The following is a 17263-nucleotide window of genomic DNA, read 5'->3' on the forward strand; positions in this document are numbered from 1 at the left end:
ATCTTTGTGGGGGGGAGAGGGTCAGTGACCATTGAGGGAGTAAAGGGATCCCTCCAATGGTAATCTGGTAAATTAGGGCACCTTTTTCAGACTTGTGGCTGGATGCACAAAAGCTTACCATGCTGGTAACGTTTGCTTTAGACTGGTTGTAGCCAGTCTAAAGCAAACATTATTTAATGAGTAATGTACAAAGCTATGGAGCTGTTGGAGAGGAGGGAAACACAACCAACCAACCGGGCAGGGGTGGGCTGACCATTCGGGCAACCAGGCAGTGCTTGAGGTCCCAGAGGCTCTGCCCGCCACATACTAGAACCCTCTCCAGTCCTAGCTTTAAATGCGTGCTGCTGGTGATCTAGTGGCCTCTGTGTGTGTGTGTGGGGGGGGGGGGGCATGTTCTTTCCTGACTGTTGTACTGCTGCCATTCCCCCTGCCTGGCACTGCCATACTTAAAAAATGGCAGCCCAGACTCCCTGCAGAAGTCTCGCGAGACTGTCGAGACCCGCGAAACTACTGCGGGAAGTCTGTGCCGCCATTTTGAAAACACAGTGGTGCCGGCAGGCGGGGGAATAGCAGCAGCACAGTGGGCAGGAAAGAACACGCTCCCCTCCTCCGCAGAGACCACTAGACCACCAGGGCCCTTCAGGTAGGATTGGAGCAGCAGGGACATTGGGTGCAGTGTTAGGGGGCAGCAGCACAGCGGTAGGGGGTGTGTCGGGCAGCAGCCAGGCGGGGGGCCCAGACCACTCTCAGTCCGCCCCTGCATTTGGGATTTTTTGTTTCTGGGGGGGGGGGGCTTAGGGCTAAGGAGGCGGTCTACTGGAGGCAGACTGGATGGACCGTGCAGGTCTTTTTCTGCCGTCATCTACTATGTTACAATCCAGCTTATAATCGAAAGTGATCGCCGGCCATCTTCCGACACAAATCAGGAGATGGCCGGCGATTTCTTAAAAGCGGCGAAATCAGTATAATCGAAAGCGGCATTTTTGACAGCATCGCCGCTTTCCCGTCGCTTCGCCGATGAAAGTTCAAGGGGGCGTGTCGGTAGATTAGCGAAGGCGGGACATGGATGGGCATGGGCTTGGCTACCAGATGGCCGGCTTTCGCCGATAATGAAAAAAAAAACCGCATTAAGCAGTATTTCGCCGGGTTTACTTGGTCCTTTTATTTTCACAACCAAGCCTCAAAAAGGTGCCCCAACTGACCAGATGACCACTGGAGGGAATGGGGGATGACCTCCCCATACTCCCCCAGTGGTCACCAACCCCCTTCCATACTAAAAAAATAAAACTAAAAACCTTTTTTGCCTGCCTGTATGCCAGCCTCAAATGCCGTACCCACCTCCATGACAGCAGAATGTGTTGTATCCTCCGACAGCCTTTCCCTGGTTGCGATGTGGCTCTCGGGTGAGTGTGACACCTTTTCTGTTAGGTGCCCTGCAGAGTCACATTAGCAATGCATTGTGGTGGGTGTAGGGTATTGGGCTGTACTCCCATGGTGCTTTTCCCCCCTGCTAACTGGGTCAGAGTGTGCCCTGTTTTGTTTCCTGTTGTAGTCCATGCGGTAGTGGCCATTTTTGTAAGCCAGTTTTAGTTCCCTTTCCTGTGTTACCCACGTTAGAGAATTTAGTTCTTACCTTGAATGGTGCTGAAAGAGGGCATTGTACACCATTGTGCCAGCTCTGACCTACTGCTCATCTTAGTACCAGGGGACTCTTTGCCAGTGGGACACAACCTCTGATCTGCAGTTAACTGTGAGTAAATGTGCTTATTCAAATAAAGGACTTTTTCAAAGAAATTAGTCTTCAGATGTGAACTGGTGTGCCAAAGTTATACAGCAGCAATAAGTCCTAGAGGCTGTATGCAGGTCCCTGGAGCAGTTTTAGTGGGTGCAGTACATTTGTGGGTAGTGGGTTTTGGGGGGGGGGGGGTTGGGGGGCTCAGCTCCCAAAGTAAGGGAGCTATGCACGTGGGAGCTTTTCTGAAGTCCACCGCAGTGACCCCTAGGGTGGCTGGTTGGTGTCCTGGCATGTCAGGGGGGCCAGTGCACTAAAAATGCTGGCTCCTCCCAAGGCCAAATGCCTTGAATTTGGCCGGGGTTTGAAATGGCCGACATAACTTTCCATTATCGCTGAAAAACAAACCCGGCCATCTCAAACCTAGCGAACTTCACGGCATTTGACCGGGCTAAACCATATTATTGACAAAAAAGATGGCCGGCCATCTTTTTCGATAATACAGTTCCGGCCAGCTGTAGCGCCGCTGCCAACATAGATCGCCGGTGATCTATTTGGCCGGCGACGTTCGATTATGCCCCTCCATGTTACTGGACCACCAGGGATTTTCTGCAAGCTGTCATGTGGCCATTAGTAAATTTGTAAACAAGGAACGTTGCACAAAGGGGGATCTGCATCTCATCTGCATGCAATCCTCTTTGTGTATTGGTCGCTGTTTCGACTGGTAATTTTTCCCCACAACACCCGTATTTAATGGGTGCCATTGTGCATTAGTTGTGATAAAAACAGATCTAGACCAAAACATCTAAACTGTAGCCCTGGATGTTTTGTTTTGTTCCATTACGGCATCAAAACATCCAGGTTTTGGGAATGCCTACATCCCACTCTAACACTCCCCCGACACCCCCCCCCCCTTTGTGATTAGGACGTACTTCCGATGGACTGCATTGAAAAACATCTCAGAAATGTGTTTCAAAAATAGCAATTTGGATGTTATGGCAAGAAAAACATCTGTCTGCCGCTTTGTGCTGCTTTTTGGATGTTTTTCTATTTCAAAAATGAGCCCCAAAGTCAACTATATATAAGTCCTTGGCCACCAGTCCTCAAGGGCCACCAACAGGTGAGATTTTCAGGATACCCCTTGCAAAGATGCATGAGAAAGATTTGCATATAACGCAGATAGTAGGCATGCAGATCTGCCTCACACATATTCATTAGGCATATCCTGAAAACCTGACCTGTTGGCAGCCAAATGGTTCTGAATATCAACCTCATTATTATACTATTTTGAATAACTGGTATTTTCCACTGTCTAGCTCCTCCTTTCTGAATTCGTACCGTAGTGGATTAACTCCTTTCCCAGGTTATCCTTCAAAGTGTATTTTAAGTGGAAACCACTGATAAACTCTAGAAAGTCACATTGTGAATGTGTTTAGTATTTTAACTGGGAAAATCAATTTTATGAAATTATTATTACTGATTAGTAGATCTCTAAACACTTTATATCATTGGAGAACCCATATTGATACTAAATAGATGGACCCAGGATAAAGACCTTGGAGCTACCATTCACCAAACATGGATCAGATATGAATGTTATAGGAACACGTATGTAAACTGGATTGTTAGATCTTGAAGGAGTTCTGTGTCATTGGAATACATAAATACAGGAACTTATATGACCACCAGCTCTGATTACTATTTCCAAGGTCAGAACTTAGGCAGGCTTAATTGTACAGTAGTTAATGACCTGGCGGAATTCAAACTACACAGGTCACATACAGAGCAAGAGGCTAATTTTTAGAACCTGCCGTATACACACATGAAATAATATATGTAAGGAGTGATGTCACTTACACTTTCATATCTATATAAAGCAGGCATCTCAGGGGGTGAGGGAGCTGCATGGAGTTTGAGGTTTACACATGTGAGAGGCAATTCTATAAGGTGGCATCTAAATTTACGTGAGTAAAGAAGAGAAGGGCTATCAATGGCTCTTCCAATACAAACATAGTCAGTCATAAATAAATAAATAACATAAAAGATATTTATTGTGATTTCACCATGAGACTCAACACGAAACCTGCAACAAACTCTCGTGTTTGGCAGTAAAATCCTGATTACAGTGTGTGTGTGGCGGGGGGGGGGGGGGGTATATAGAACACTGCCCCTCACTCTTAAGGATAATTCCTCAAGTAGTCTGAGCCACCTTAAAAGCACTTGACCCACCCAGGGAGGAAGTGAGATAGGAGGGGTGGAGCCAAAAGGACAGGAACCAGGAAGTATAAAAGGCAGGGCCAGAGTGGGAATAAGAAGGCCCAGGGAAGGAAGAACTGAAGCCCCAGCACACGCCTATACTGAATACTTCTAGCTGCTGTGACCTGGCTGAGGTAAATCAATCATTTATTTGAAAACTTATGAGTCTTGTTCCAAGGCCTAGCTGGAGCCAGACCTAGGAATCCAAAGAAAGAAAGAGAGAAACTACCAACTGTGTTTGGGGCGTGGCAGTCACAGGTTATAGACTGTGTTTTGGGCCCTGTTAGCCACAGGTCCTTGCTAAGACTTTTTTTTCCCCTCTGAAGACAAGAGCCTTTACCTTTGTTCCTAGGCTTGTGAAGTAACATGCCTTAGATTTAAGCTAATGTAGCACTTATTTCTTGTTTACAACCTTGTCCAGCGGTGTTATTGTGAAGGTCCACCCTCAACCCTTGCTCACAGTATCAGTTTTTCTTAACTGATTTTACCATACATGACAAATTACTTTGCACACACAGCAGGCGGCAATGTCAAAACACAGCTCTGTGTCAGGTCTCAGGCCCAGATGCACTAAACTTTAACAACCCTTTTACAACCCTTTAACGAACAAGTTTTAAACCGTGACATGCATTAAAGGCCTTTTTCTGACGTAGGTAGCAGCTAACGAAAATGGAATGCAGATGAGAAATTCGTGTACAAACCCCATTGTAACAAGATGCACTAACATTGTCCGATTGCCTTAACGCAGGAAAAACGTAGGAAATCTAACGGAGGTCTGTACCTCTCGTTAGAGCTGCCCAGCTGCCAAAATGTAATAAAAAAAAAATCGGGAGGGAGGGGGAAAGACGGGCTTCAGGAGCATCCTTTATTGACGCCCGAGGTCCCTGCTGCTCCCTGCTCCCCCTGCATTTAAAAAAAAGGGGGAAAAAAAGGATCAGGATGGGGCAAAGGCGCTCGTCAGGAGCGTCCTTTATGAGCGTCCTTGCCCCCCCCACCACCCGAGGTCGCCACTGCTCCCCGCTTGCCAAAAATCCAAAGTTTAAGCAGCCCCGGCTCGCCCCTCCCTTCCTCTCTTCTCTTTCTTCCCAGTTCCGCCTCCCGCTATTCTCCGCCCCGTGCCCCGCCCCCGCCACCCTCCGACGAGGGCGGGCCCAGGAGGGAAGAGGGACGTCGGAGACTGCAGAGGAGACGATCAGCTGTTCTTCCCTGTGCAGCGTCCTCACACGGGCGCTGCACGGCCCGGTAACAAGGAGGGGGGAACAGCGGCGACGACTTCAGGGAGGGCGGCAGGGGCGGGGCACGGGGGCGGAGAATAGCTTAGATCAGATTTCAGTACTGACCATCTAAGATTAGCCAGTTAACTCAACAACAAAAATCTGTCATATTTTGTCCAGGTACATTCAAGAAAAATGTCAAGCTGAACTGAAAATTCACTTAAACACAACCAATGAATAAACCCGGAGCAGATCAGGAATCCGCTTAGTTTTCAGCATCTGAATATCTAACGTGTTTTCTTTCTGCAATTATACACCTTTTTAAGGGGTTTTCATAAAGTTACCTAGAGGTTACACACATATAAAGTAGGTACAGAGAATGTTCATGTCTACTATTTAGAAAAAAAAATATAAAAATATTGACTCATGAAAAAATGAATTCAAAATCAATAAACTCAGCTCTCAATCCAGATATATATATATATATATATATATATATATATATATATATATATATATATATATATATAATCCCCCATTATATGATTATACGGAGATTACTAGTGTCATCTTTCTGGAGTCACTGGGGCAGATCTGGGATGTCCCTGGGTGAGAGGAAGACCAGCCCAAGGGAGTGGTGTTGAAATACAGTGGTGGAAATAAGTATTTGATCCCTTGCTGATTTTGTAAGTTTGCCCACTGACAAAGACATGAGCAGCCCATAATTGAAGGGTAGGTTATTGGTAACAGTGAGAGATAGCACATCACAAATTAAATCCGGAAAATCACATTGTGGAAAGTATATGAATTTATTTGCATTCTGCAGAGGGAAATAAGTATTTGATCCCCCACCAACCAGTAAGAGATCTGGCCCCTACAGACCAGGTAGATGCTCCAAATCAACTCGTTACCTGCATGACAGACAGCTGTCGGCAATGGTCACCTGTATGAAAGACACCTGTCCACAGACTCAGTGAATCAGTCAGACTCTAACCTCTACAAAATGGCCAAGAGCAAGGAGCTGTCTAAGGATGTCAGGGACAAGATCATACACCTGCACAAGGCTGGAATGGGCTACAAAACCATCAGTAAGACGCTGGGCGAGAAGGAGACAACTGTTGGTGCCATAGTAAGAAAATGGAAGAAGTACAAAATGACTGTCAATCGACAAAGATCTGGGGCTCCACGCAAAATCTCACCTCGTGGGGTATCCTTGATCATGAGGAAGGTTAGAAATCAGCCTACAACTACAAGGGGGGAACTTGTCAATGATCTCAAGGCAGCTGGGACCACTGTCACCACGAAAACCATTGGTAACACATTACGACATAACGGATTGCAATCCTGCAGTGCCCGCAAGGTCCCCCTGCTCCGGAAGGCACATGTGACGGCCCGTCTGAAGTTTGCCAGTGAACACCTGGATGATGCCGAGAGTGATTGGGAGAAGGTGCTGTGGTCAGATGAGACAAAAATTGAGCTCTTTGGCATGAACTCAACTCGCCGTGTTTGGAGGAAGAGAAATGCTGCCTATGACCCAAAGAACACCGTCCCCACTGTCAAGCATGGAGGTGGAAATGTTATGTTTTGGGGGTGTTTCTCTGCTAAGGGCACAGGACTACTTCACCGCATCAATGGGAGAATGGATGGGGCCATGTACCGTACAATTCTGAGTGACAACCTCCTTCCCTCCGCCAGGGCCTTAAAAATGGGTCGTGGCTGGGTCTTCCAGCACGACAATGACCCAAAACATACAGCCAAGGCAACAAAGGAGTGGCTCAGGAAGAAGCACATTAGGGTCATGGAGTGGCCTAGCCAGTCACCAGACCTTAATCCCATTGAAAACTTATGGAGGGAGCTGAAGCTGCGAGTTGCCAAGCGACAGCCCAGAACTCTTAATGATTTAGAGATGATCTGCAAAGAGGAGTGGACCAAAATTCCTCCTGACATGTGTGCAAACCTCATCATCAACTACAGAAGACGTCTGACCGCTGTGCTTGCCAACAAGGGTTTTGCCACCAAGTATTAGGTCTTGTTTGCCAGAGGGATTAAATACTTATTTCCCTCTGCAGAATGCAAATAAATTCATATACTTTCCACAATGTGATTTTCCGGATTTAATTTGTGATGTGCTATCTCTCACTGTTACCAATAACCTACCCTTCAATTATGGGCTGCTCATGTCTTTGTCAGTGGGCAAACTTACAAAATCAGCAAGGGATCAAATACTTATTTCCACCACTGTAAGTTGCTGAAAGAAAGTGGGTTTAGAAGTTGATTGCTCAGGGAGATGGAGGTAAAGAAAGGCTCCTATTTGAGGGGAGAAGTGGTCTTTGGTTGCCTGTACCCCCACCAGCCCACCGGGACCCTTGAAGGAGAGGGGAATCCCAAAGTGGCTAAATAAACTCAGGCTGAATTGAGGAGTAATTGCTGCCCCGTTAAGTGGCAACTGGGGTGGTGCGAGAAAACTCTGGGTGGGTAAGGGGATCCCAGCCCAACAGCAGGACTAGAACAGGGGAAGCCTGTTCAAGACCGGGTTGCAGCTCCAGAAGTACATCACTGGAAGAAGAGGCAGCCAAAAGGGTCTGTGCCTGAGGGAAACTGTGGAGATCAGAGAAGGTTAAACGCAGCCTTGGATTATTACCAGCCCCTGGGATGGGTAAAAGACAGGAGGTTTTGTAAATGTGTAAATACTGGAATTAGCAAAACAACGCAGGGGATCCCTCTACCACAAAGAGTCACAGCAAGCAAAAGTAGAGGCTGACCAAAGAGGAATCACCACTGGGGATATGGTCCAACAGTCTTTATTGAAACAAATAAGGAAAGGACCCAACACGGTCAGTGTTTCGGCGCATGTAAGTGACTTTTGTTTCTACAGTCTTTGCAAGTGTTGGTTTACTAGCGTTCAGTGCTTAAATACATTGGTACGCCATTCTTTGTATAAACGCAGAGCGAAATACCTGCACCTCCATCCAGTGTTTACCACTCCACCCCTGATGTAGGCACTTACATGCGCCGAAACACGGACCGTGTTGGGTCCTTTCCTTATTTGTTTCAATAAAGACTGTTGGACCATATCCCCAGTGGTGATTCCTCTTTGGTCAGCTTCTACTTTTGCTTGCTGTAAATACTGGAATTACTCATAAAATCAAGCTGAAAAAGAGCATTGAGGTTGTGGTAATTGACCTTGAATGGACAGGAAGAGTTCTACTGTATAGATGAAGTTCTAAGATTATTTGCCTACCATTTGCAGAAAGTTCAGTAAAGTTGAATTGCATTAAATGAACACTTTGGAGTACAGTGTGGTTTGTCCCTAAAGTGGAAGCAAGAACATTGGCTCCCTGGACTGGTAAATACCTTTGAAAAACCTTCACTTAAACTTCCCAATCCTCGGATTTCTATTCCGGGCCTTGACCCATTCTCAATCTCGAACTGGATGGACTGTGTTGAATGGCTTATGTGGAGTGAGCAGAGTGTGGTGTAAAGAATAGAGTAAGAATAAATGTTCATATTTGACCCGGGTCGGGAGTGGTTGGAACTGAGCTAGTTTTGAGTTGGTGGTGAGACTCGTGTTACAAATATTTTCAATAAAATCTTTTGTATATTTATTATATATACACCACTATTCTATTAATAGCAATTACGCACATCAGTATCCTAGCGCCTAACTTTCTGCGACCTTACCCCTATACACTAGAAGCAGAGTGATTAAAAAGACCCATATCATGACCATATGGGCTTTTGGCTCACTAAGGGGTCCTTTTACTCAGTTCCGGGAAAAAAGGGCCCTGCACTTTTTACCGCCGCCAGAAAAATCCCCCCCCCCCCCCCCCCATTAAACCACTTTGAATATCAGCCCTAAGCTAGAGATATATAGATTAAAATTATACAGCAAGGAGACGTTTAGAGATCCTGTTGGTTGTAGTGAAGATTAAAATGATTCATTGTGGATGAATATGGGTGGGACCTTTTTTTTTTATCAGAGATTTATCTCCCAGGCACAGAATGAGAGGAAGCCTGGGGTATATCTGTGACTTTGCTTTCTCCCATGATGTTAGAGTCCAGATCGCAACAGGGAGCCACCAAAACCCACTGAGATGACCAGAGCCAGATAGCTGATCTTCACACTCATGGCTCCACTGATATTGCACAGAGCAGTATCACAACAGGAAATAGTGCTTTTTAGTCCATTATTATACTGAACTGATGTCATACATCTGGAAGAACAGTATTTCCAAATATTGGTGATGACGCTGAAACCTAAACAAACAAACAAACAAAAAAAGAATGAAAATACATATTTCCAAACAGTCTGCCTGGAGGTGTAAAGTCAGCAGGTAATTTGAACCTATGGACCTTGTACCTAATTTTCAAGGGAAAGGATGTGTGTATATTCCTTTTGAAAATTGCTCATGCCAAAATGAAATAAACTTTATTAAAAAAAAAAGATTGCAAGCTGGTTTTCTCTGTGCACAGATGTTCCATAGATTACAGCACATGTAGAATTGAAAATCCAATGCACACATGCCATCTCCCAAACCCCTCTGAATCAGTGACTCTTGCAACTTTGATAGTTACTCTTGCTTTGCCTGCTGTGATTGGCTTCTTTGCCTTTTCTTTAAAAAAAAAAAAAAAAAAAGGGATGTTTTGTTTCTGGGATCCCAGGTCAGGATTTTTCCTGACCTTACCAAGGAAACCCAGAAAAGTTTGCTATTACTTTAGGCCAGGTGTGCTTCAGTGAGGGGAAAGGGAATGGGACTTCATATACTGCCTTTCTATGGTTTTTTTTTTTTGCAACTACATTCAGAGCAGTTTACATAGTATAAACAAGTACTTATTTGTACCTGGGGCAATGGAGGGTTAAATGGCTTGTCCAGAGTCACAGGGAGCTGCAGTGGGTGGGAATTGAACCCAGGTCTGTCTGCTGCATTAACCACTAGGCTACTTCTCCACTCTGTGAGGGTCACTGTTTTTCCTAAGAATCCCTGTAAATGTGTGTTGCAGTCACTGAAGTATGTGTTTTTTTGAACCCTAACAGCTTTTGGCCTTTATTAACAGTGGAAGGGTCATCTCTAGCAGCTTGAAGTCTGGATAGTAAGTTTAAAATAGGAGAGCACTGTGTTTCATAACATTTTTTCTTTCTTTGTTTTGCATGATGAATGCTTCCATTTCCTTTGTTTATCTGCTTGGTCTTTTCCCCACAGTGTCTTGGGCTAGGATAGGGTTGATGATTTCCCTGGTCTTTGTTTAACCTATGTTTTTGTTTCTAGGATGTGCTTTTGCTTATTTTCTGTACAAGAAGTATCTTGGCTTATATTATTTTGAAAAATTTCAATTAAAAAAAATAAGCAATCTGCAAATTGCCTTTTTCTGTGCACACATTTTTCATAGATAGCAGCACATGTAGAATTGAAAATCGGATGTCACATGCCATCTCCCAAACCCCTCTCAAAACATGTATCCAGGAAGGATTCCACTCACTGTGGACCGAAGTTCACAATTTAGCTTGGCTGAAGAAGAGGAATTTACCCAGGAAATAACTTTCAAAATTTATCTACTGACACTTATAAAATGTAATATACCATCTTCTTTGGGGGGAAGACGCAGCAGAGGGAAGGTTTCCAGGTCAGCTGGCAGTAGCGATTCTTACACACTGCTGGCGACCCTTTGAGCAGGTACAGTGAAAGAGGGAAGGCTTCTGGGTCAGCCAGCAGCAACAATTCTTACATGCTGCTGGCGACCCTTTAAACAGGAGTTCCAGCATTGACAAGGGTGCAAACTTGGCACAACCATGGCTACACCCCTCACTCGGGCCCATCTGTATCCAAAATAGTAGCACCCAGCCTGAACTTGGTGCATCCTGGGATGCACTGGGAGGAATCTAAGCACCAGTGCATCCCAGGATGCACCAGGCAGGGGCTGGGTGCCACCATTTTGGAAGCAAGCGGGCCCAAGGCAGGAGAGAGGAGGCAGTTTTCCTGCCTCTTATGTTAAGGTAGGTGGAAGGATCTGGGGGTGTTTTGGATGGAATGCTGCATCTGCCCCTATACCATCAGGGCTTTTTAGTGGCCACTGGGAGGACACGGATAAGTTCATGTTGGGGGGGTCTCCTAGACCACCAATGATGCTTTTAGGGTGCAGGAGGGAGTTCACTGGACTGCCATTTATTTTAGGTGGGGGGCAAGACGGATCTGCTGGACCACCAGGTATTTTTGTGTATGTGTGTGTGTGTGGGGGGGGGGGGGGGGGGGGTTGACAGAGGTCCGCTGAACCACCAGGTATATTTTAGGTGGGGGGTCAAGAGGGTCTTCTGGACCTCAAGGGTATTTTTGGAGGGAATACCAGGGGGTCCACCAGCCCCCAGGAAGCTTTCAGAATACTGGGCTACATGGACCATCAGTCTGAGCCAGTGTGGCTATTCTTATGTTCTTATTTTTTGCCAATAGATTTAACACTTGACACTTGCTGAGCCTTTTATAAAATATTTGCCTACTTTTATATGGACTTAATTAGGCACCCTTTTCGATGCTCAGCCTGGTTTTGTTAAGTTACCACAATAGAGGCCTAGACGCTGTTCTTCCAAAGGGCAAAACATTTGTGCTAAAAGGATTTCAACATTAAAGAGCACAAATACACAATCAATATGCAAGCACACAAATATATCATGATTTTTGCAATTTGTACAGGGCAATTCTTTGAAGCGATGCATATATTTAAGTGCCTAGAGGACAACTATCTGGACCGTTTTAACAAAGTGAAAGTAGGTACCAACTTTTCTTTATAGAATCTTAGCATAATAGGCAAAATATGCACATTTAAGTTGAGTGACTGACTACTTATACCACTCACACAGCTGGTGTAAATGCTTGCACCTAGATGATTAAAGCAATGCACACAAAATGTGGAGGGGCATAATCGAACGAAAACGTCTATCTCCATGGACGTTTATCTCCGAGAACGGGTTCGTGAAGGGGCGGACCGAACCGTATTTTCGAAAAAAATAGACGTCCATGTTTTATTCGACAATTTGTGAGCTGGGCGTTTTTGTTTTTCAGCGATAATAGAAAATGAAAGCGCCTAGCTCAAAAACTAATAAATCCAAGGCATTTGTTCGTGGGAGGGGCCAGGATTCGTAGTGCACTGGTCCCCCTCACATGCCAGGACACCAACCGGGCACCCTAGGGGGCACTTTTACAAAAACAAAAAAAAAAAGGCAAAAGAGCTCCCAGGTGCATAGCACCCTTCCCTTGTGTGTTGAGCCCCCCAAATCCCCCTCAAAACCCACTGCTACACCATTACTATATCCCTAAGGGGTGAAGGGGGGCACCTACATGTGGGTACAGTGGGTTTGGGGGGGGTTGGACGACTAAGCATTAAGCAGCACAATTGTAACAGGTAGGGGGGGATGGGCCTGGGTCCACCTGCCTGAAGTCCACTGCACCCCCTAACAACTGCTCCAGGGACCTGCATACTGCTGCCAGGGAGGTGGGTATGACCAGTGGTGTGCTGGAGCCGGCTCGCACCGGCTCGCACGAGCCCCTTGTTAAATTTTATTGATTTTTACGAGCCGGTTGTTGGAGTCAGGCAGCAAGCACACAATTATCTGTTTTTTTTTTTTCTCTTCCTCTCTCCCTCCCAAGCCCCCACCCTCCCATAGGCTCCCAGCATACCTCGTCATGTCGTCCCTTAGGATCGTCATCTCCCCCCCCCTCACCACCAAAGTTGCCGGGTGGGCTGGTTTCCCACCCAATTGGGCTGGTTTTTAAGCCAGGATGCGGGAAATTATCGAAGGTTGCGGGCTGCGGGAAATTGGGCTTCTTTTTCATTGCAGCTGTGCAGGGTGTGGGCTCTTTTTTCGGGGCTTCTATTGGTCCAATTTGGTCCAATAGAAGCTTTTCCGGGGCGGGGTTGACATCGGGGGCGGGGTTTATGACACCAGAGGTGTCGTTGGGGGCGGGGAAATGACGTCAGAGGTGACGTCGGGGGCGGGGGCGGTGACGGAGGAGTGGTCGATGACATTGGAGGCGGGGTTTGACGTTGGGCGGGTTTTGGGCTGGTTTAAGGTTGATTTTGGGCGGGGAAAATTTTTCCCATCTGGCAACCTTGCTCACCACTGCCTGACCAACCCGGAGCCTTTTCTCTGCTGGATCCCACCCACAGGCAGTTGCATCAGCGGGGCTGTACACTCACTGGCAAATACAGGCTCTGGGTGGATCAGGCAGCGTGTCGTGTTACCACTACAGCTGCAGGAACAAGTAATGTTTAAACAATGGCGAGAGGGAAATGGAAGTTGAGAGGTAGGATTCACAGAGGAGCAGCAGGAGGGAGATTATGCTGGGTTTGAATGAAGACAGCATGAAGTAAAAAAAAAAAAAAAGTTGAAGCTATTTAAGTTAGTCTGTTTCCCCTTTCCGTGCAGGCTGTCCTCGTCGTTAAACTGAAAACAAAATCAAGCAAACTTGAGCTGCTGCATGTAGGTTGTCGTTATTTATTGTTGGTAGCATTTTAATTCAATCTCTCTTATATTTTCAAACATTCCAGCTTTGACAGCATACAGATGTACACAGAGGTCAGAGGAAGTATAGTAATGGAATAACTTTTCATAGATAGAGTAGTAATTTGTTATCAATCATATTCAGTGTGTCATTTAGAGGGGCTGGTTATAGGGACACCCTAGCATGTATTATATTTGTGCAGAGATCTTTTTTCTCCTGGTAAAGGGCCATTAAAACAGATGTCATATTATAAGGCGCAGGTTTCTATCTAACTATTTATTTATTTAGTTAGTTACTTATTTATGACCCTGCAGAGATTTTTTTTCTCCTGGTAATGGGCTTCTAAAACAGGCATCATGTTATGGGAATCAGGTTCTCAATGTTCAGAGTTTCTGTCAATTTATTTACTTATTTATGGCATTTTATCCCACGTTAAACTTGAATTAGATTAGAACTTGGAAGCATTTAAAAATAAAAAAAATTTCACGGAGAGAGTAATGTGTGACCCCTCCCCCCCCGGCTCTCTCCCTGGGTATAGCCAGCTCTGCAATTTGGGGGGGGGGGGGGGCGCAGAGGTGGACCAGGGAGAGAGCCTGTTGTTAAAAATTTACCAGCACACCACTGGGTATGACATTTGAGGGTGAAAATAAAAAGTTGTGAAACATCATTTTTTGTGGTGGGAGGGGGTTAGTGACCACTGGGGGAGTCAGGGGAGGTCATCCTCGATTCCCTCCGGTGGTAATCTGGTCATTTAGGGCACTTTTTGGGGCCTTATTCGTGAAAAAACAGGGTCCAGGAAAAGTGCCCTAAATTCTAGTTACAAACGCATACTTTTTGTTCCATTATCGGCGAAAGGCGCCCATCTCTGTTCGGGTGATAACCATGCCCCAGTCCCGCCTTCACCACGCCTCCGATACACCCCCATCAACTTTGTACGCTTCCGCGATGGAGTGCAGTTGAAAACGTCCAAGTTCGGCTTTCGATTATACCGCGTTATTCGTTTTTGTGAGATAAACGTCCATCTCCCGATTTAGGTCGGAACTTGGGCGTTTTTCTCGTTTGATTATAAGCAGGATAGTATTCTATAATTTATGTGAGTAATTGCCCATCCCACCCATGCTCTGCCAGACTTCACCCAAGTATACTTCCAACTTCAGATTTCATGCCATTGCATTTAGATGCCAGTTTGTAGAATAGTGCATAGCCAGAATATTGGCATCTCCCCTCCTCAATTGTATAAATGGCACTCAAAATTGCATATGAAAATTTGGGCACACAATTTAATTGAATAAGCCAATTAGTGCTAATAATTGGTGCTAATTGGTACCAATTTGAATTTACACACGTATCTTACTCGACCCTATTCTGTAGCAATGTGTATGTACATTTTATAATGCAAATTGGTATCTGGAACTCAACTTCCACATTCCCTTCCTCTGCATTCCTCATCTAATTTATGAAAGCAGCCTCATGGTTACAGCAGCACTGTGAGAAACACTGAAGCCAGGGTTCAAGTCTTGCTGACACTCTCTTGTGATCTTAGGCAAGTCACTCCACCCTCTGTTGCATCCTCAGGAGTCTACTTTCTAAGCTGGGCTATTGGCCAATTAGCATGCATTACTTTTCTATAATAAACCTTAATGGAAAGCTTTTGATTTTAATGAGCCTTAAATAATGAGCAGCAAATCATGCAAAGCACCTCAGTATTGTGCAAAAATTAATACTGCAACTTGCATTAAACTTTGCAAGCTGCATTGTTCATGCAATGTTAGCAGTACCCAAAGAAATGTTAATAATTTTCCCCTGGGAGTAAGTGAAAGGGCTGATCAAGAAAAAACAAAAGCCATCACTCTTAGGTCTCTTTAAGAAAATGTGGCCCCCTGCCCGATCTACCTACTATCCAAGTGCCTTTAAAAAGTTCATAATCCACCTCTCCAAACCATGTACCTACAGTGTTCAGTAAGTCATGTGCAGTACTTCTGTCATTCTGAAGTGTATGTGGTGCAGCTTACCTTGCTTGGTTCGAGTCACAATGGTCTCACAGTATCTCAGAGATCCTGAACACTGAGTTTCTATCAAACAATCACTGTTGCTTTGCTTTTTCGTACATGTGTAACACTTCAAAGTGGGACCTGCAATAAAACAGGGAACTCTAGTAATAATGAATCAATTTGTAGGGATTCCTATTAAATTTTATTTATTAGGATTTATTTGCTGCCTTTTTGTACAGTGTACAGTTGTTGGAAAAACTACAAGATCGCTGTGTGTCAGAATGAATGAGAACCAGTCCAGAATTTTTCACATGAAGCTGGGAAAAGTAGGGTCTCCTTGACAGCAAGGACATATCAAGTAGTTAAAGGAGTGTACCATCCTTTTTTATCACCCCTTGGCCTGAATTCTATAAGTCCAGGACTGTATTAATGTGAACTTTCCATAATACATCTGCAAATAATGCACAATAGACACTCTATTACAATAAGAAAATAAGATAAAAGGAACTGGGAAGTTGTCAATAATCAGATCTTATGATCACTGTTAAGTCACTTCAGGTCTACAAATATGCCAATTTAAAATGAGATAATCACTATGCACACGCTTACATTGTAGGCTGTCCAGTTTCCAGAGTAGAGTGTTCTCAAACAATTGTACATCTACACTATAAAAATGTATTGAAATAAAAATAATGAATCTCCAACTACATAGCCCAAGAAACATATTTCTATCACAATTCAAGCAGGACCATGCTTTTGAGATTACCATCGTAAGTCAAACACAGTTCAGAAATATGAATTGCTGCAGTAAATATATTGCCGCTTATCTGTCCAAGCTTTACATGGGTCTGGGATTGGTCCAATGGGTTCCCATTTCAATAAACCACTTAAAAGACCTACTCAACAAGAAGCATTCAGCATGCAGGGAATAATATCCAAGCACTTATATTTAGAAGGCTTACCGTTTATAATTAGACTCCCGTTTACAATGATAGTCATACCTGGCGGCACATAGAAAGATATCATTAGAGCATGAACAACATGATGATTGTCAGTGTTACAATGAATGAATACTAAGGAGCCCTTTTTCTAAAGGGCATTAAGCCATTAACTCACAATTACCCCCAGATAATATATATGGTGCTCAAAATTGAGTGTGGGAAATTGGATGTGCGTCCAATTTCCATTCACAATTAAATTGAATAATGAACCAATTAATGCCGATAATTGGGTGCAGCTAATTGACAAAAGAATTTATGCACGCACGAGATTGGATAACAGAGCCGGTAGTGGGAGGCGGGGCTGGTGGGAGGCGGGGATAGTGCTGGGCAGACTTGTATGGTTTGTGCCCTGAAAAAGACAGGTACAAATCAAGGTAAGGTATACACAAAAAAGTGGCACATTTCTTGGGCAGACTGGATGGACCGTGCAGGTCTTTTTCTGCCGTCGTCTACTATGTTACTATGTTACTATATCTCACTAGGCATATTCTATAAAGATGCATGTGTAAATTCTAGACAAGCATACAAAGTGGAGAAACGCTCAGTCCCTACGTACGTCAGCAGGAGAGAATCCAAG

At 44.8% G+C, this 17263-nt stretch overlaps 1 protein-coding gene across 1 annotated transcript; it reads right to left on the reverse strand.

Annotated features, from left to right (window-relative positions):
• Nucleotides 1-9106: 9106 nt before the first annotated feature.
• On the reverse strand, nt 9107-16684 carry LOC115460203 (lymphocyte antigen 6E-like). The gene is made up of 3 exons (XM_030190031.1): nt 16648-16684; nt 15707-15826; nt 9107-9459 (listed from the first exon to the last, which is right to left on the reverse strand). The coding sequence occupies exons 1-3, from the start codon at nt 16682-16684 to the stop codon at nt 9254-9256; spliced, it is 363 nt and encodes a 120-aa protein (XP_030045891.1). The 3' UTR covers nt 9107-9253.
• Nucleotides 16685-17263: the final 579 nt, after the last annotated feature.

This window comes from Microcaecilia unicolor, chromosome 1, assembly GCF_901765095.1.
Source record: "Microcaecilia unicolor chromosome 1, aMicUni1.1, whole genome shotgun sequence".
Taxonomy (NCBI): domain Eukaryota; kingdom Metazoa; phylum Chordata; class Amphibia; order Gymnophiona; family Siphonopidae; genus Microcaecilia; species Microcaecilia unicolor.

What these genes read in the sequence shown, in the direction of transcription:
- LOC115460203 (XM_030190031.1), bottom strand. Translation starts at nt 16,684, where the DNA reads ATGACTATCATTGTAAACGGGAGTCTAATTATAAACG. An exon ending in CGGGAGTCTAATTATAAACG is followed by an intron (nt 15,827 to 16,647) that starts GTAAGCCTTCTA and finishes GTTTTATTGCAG; the next exon opens with GTCCCACTTTGAAGTGTTAC. An exon ending in TGTGACTCGAACCAAGCAAG is followed by an intron (nt 9,460 to 15,706) that starts GTAAGCTGCACC and finishes TTGTTTGTTTAG; the next exon opens with GTTTCAGCGTCATCACCAAT.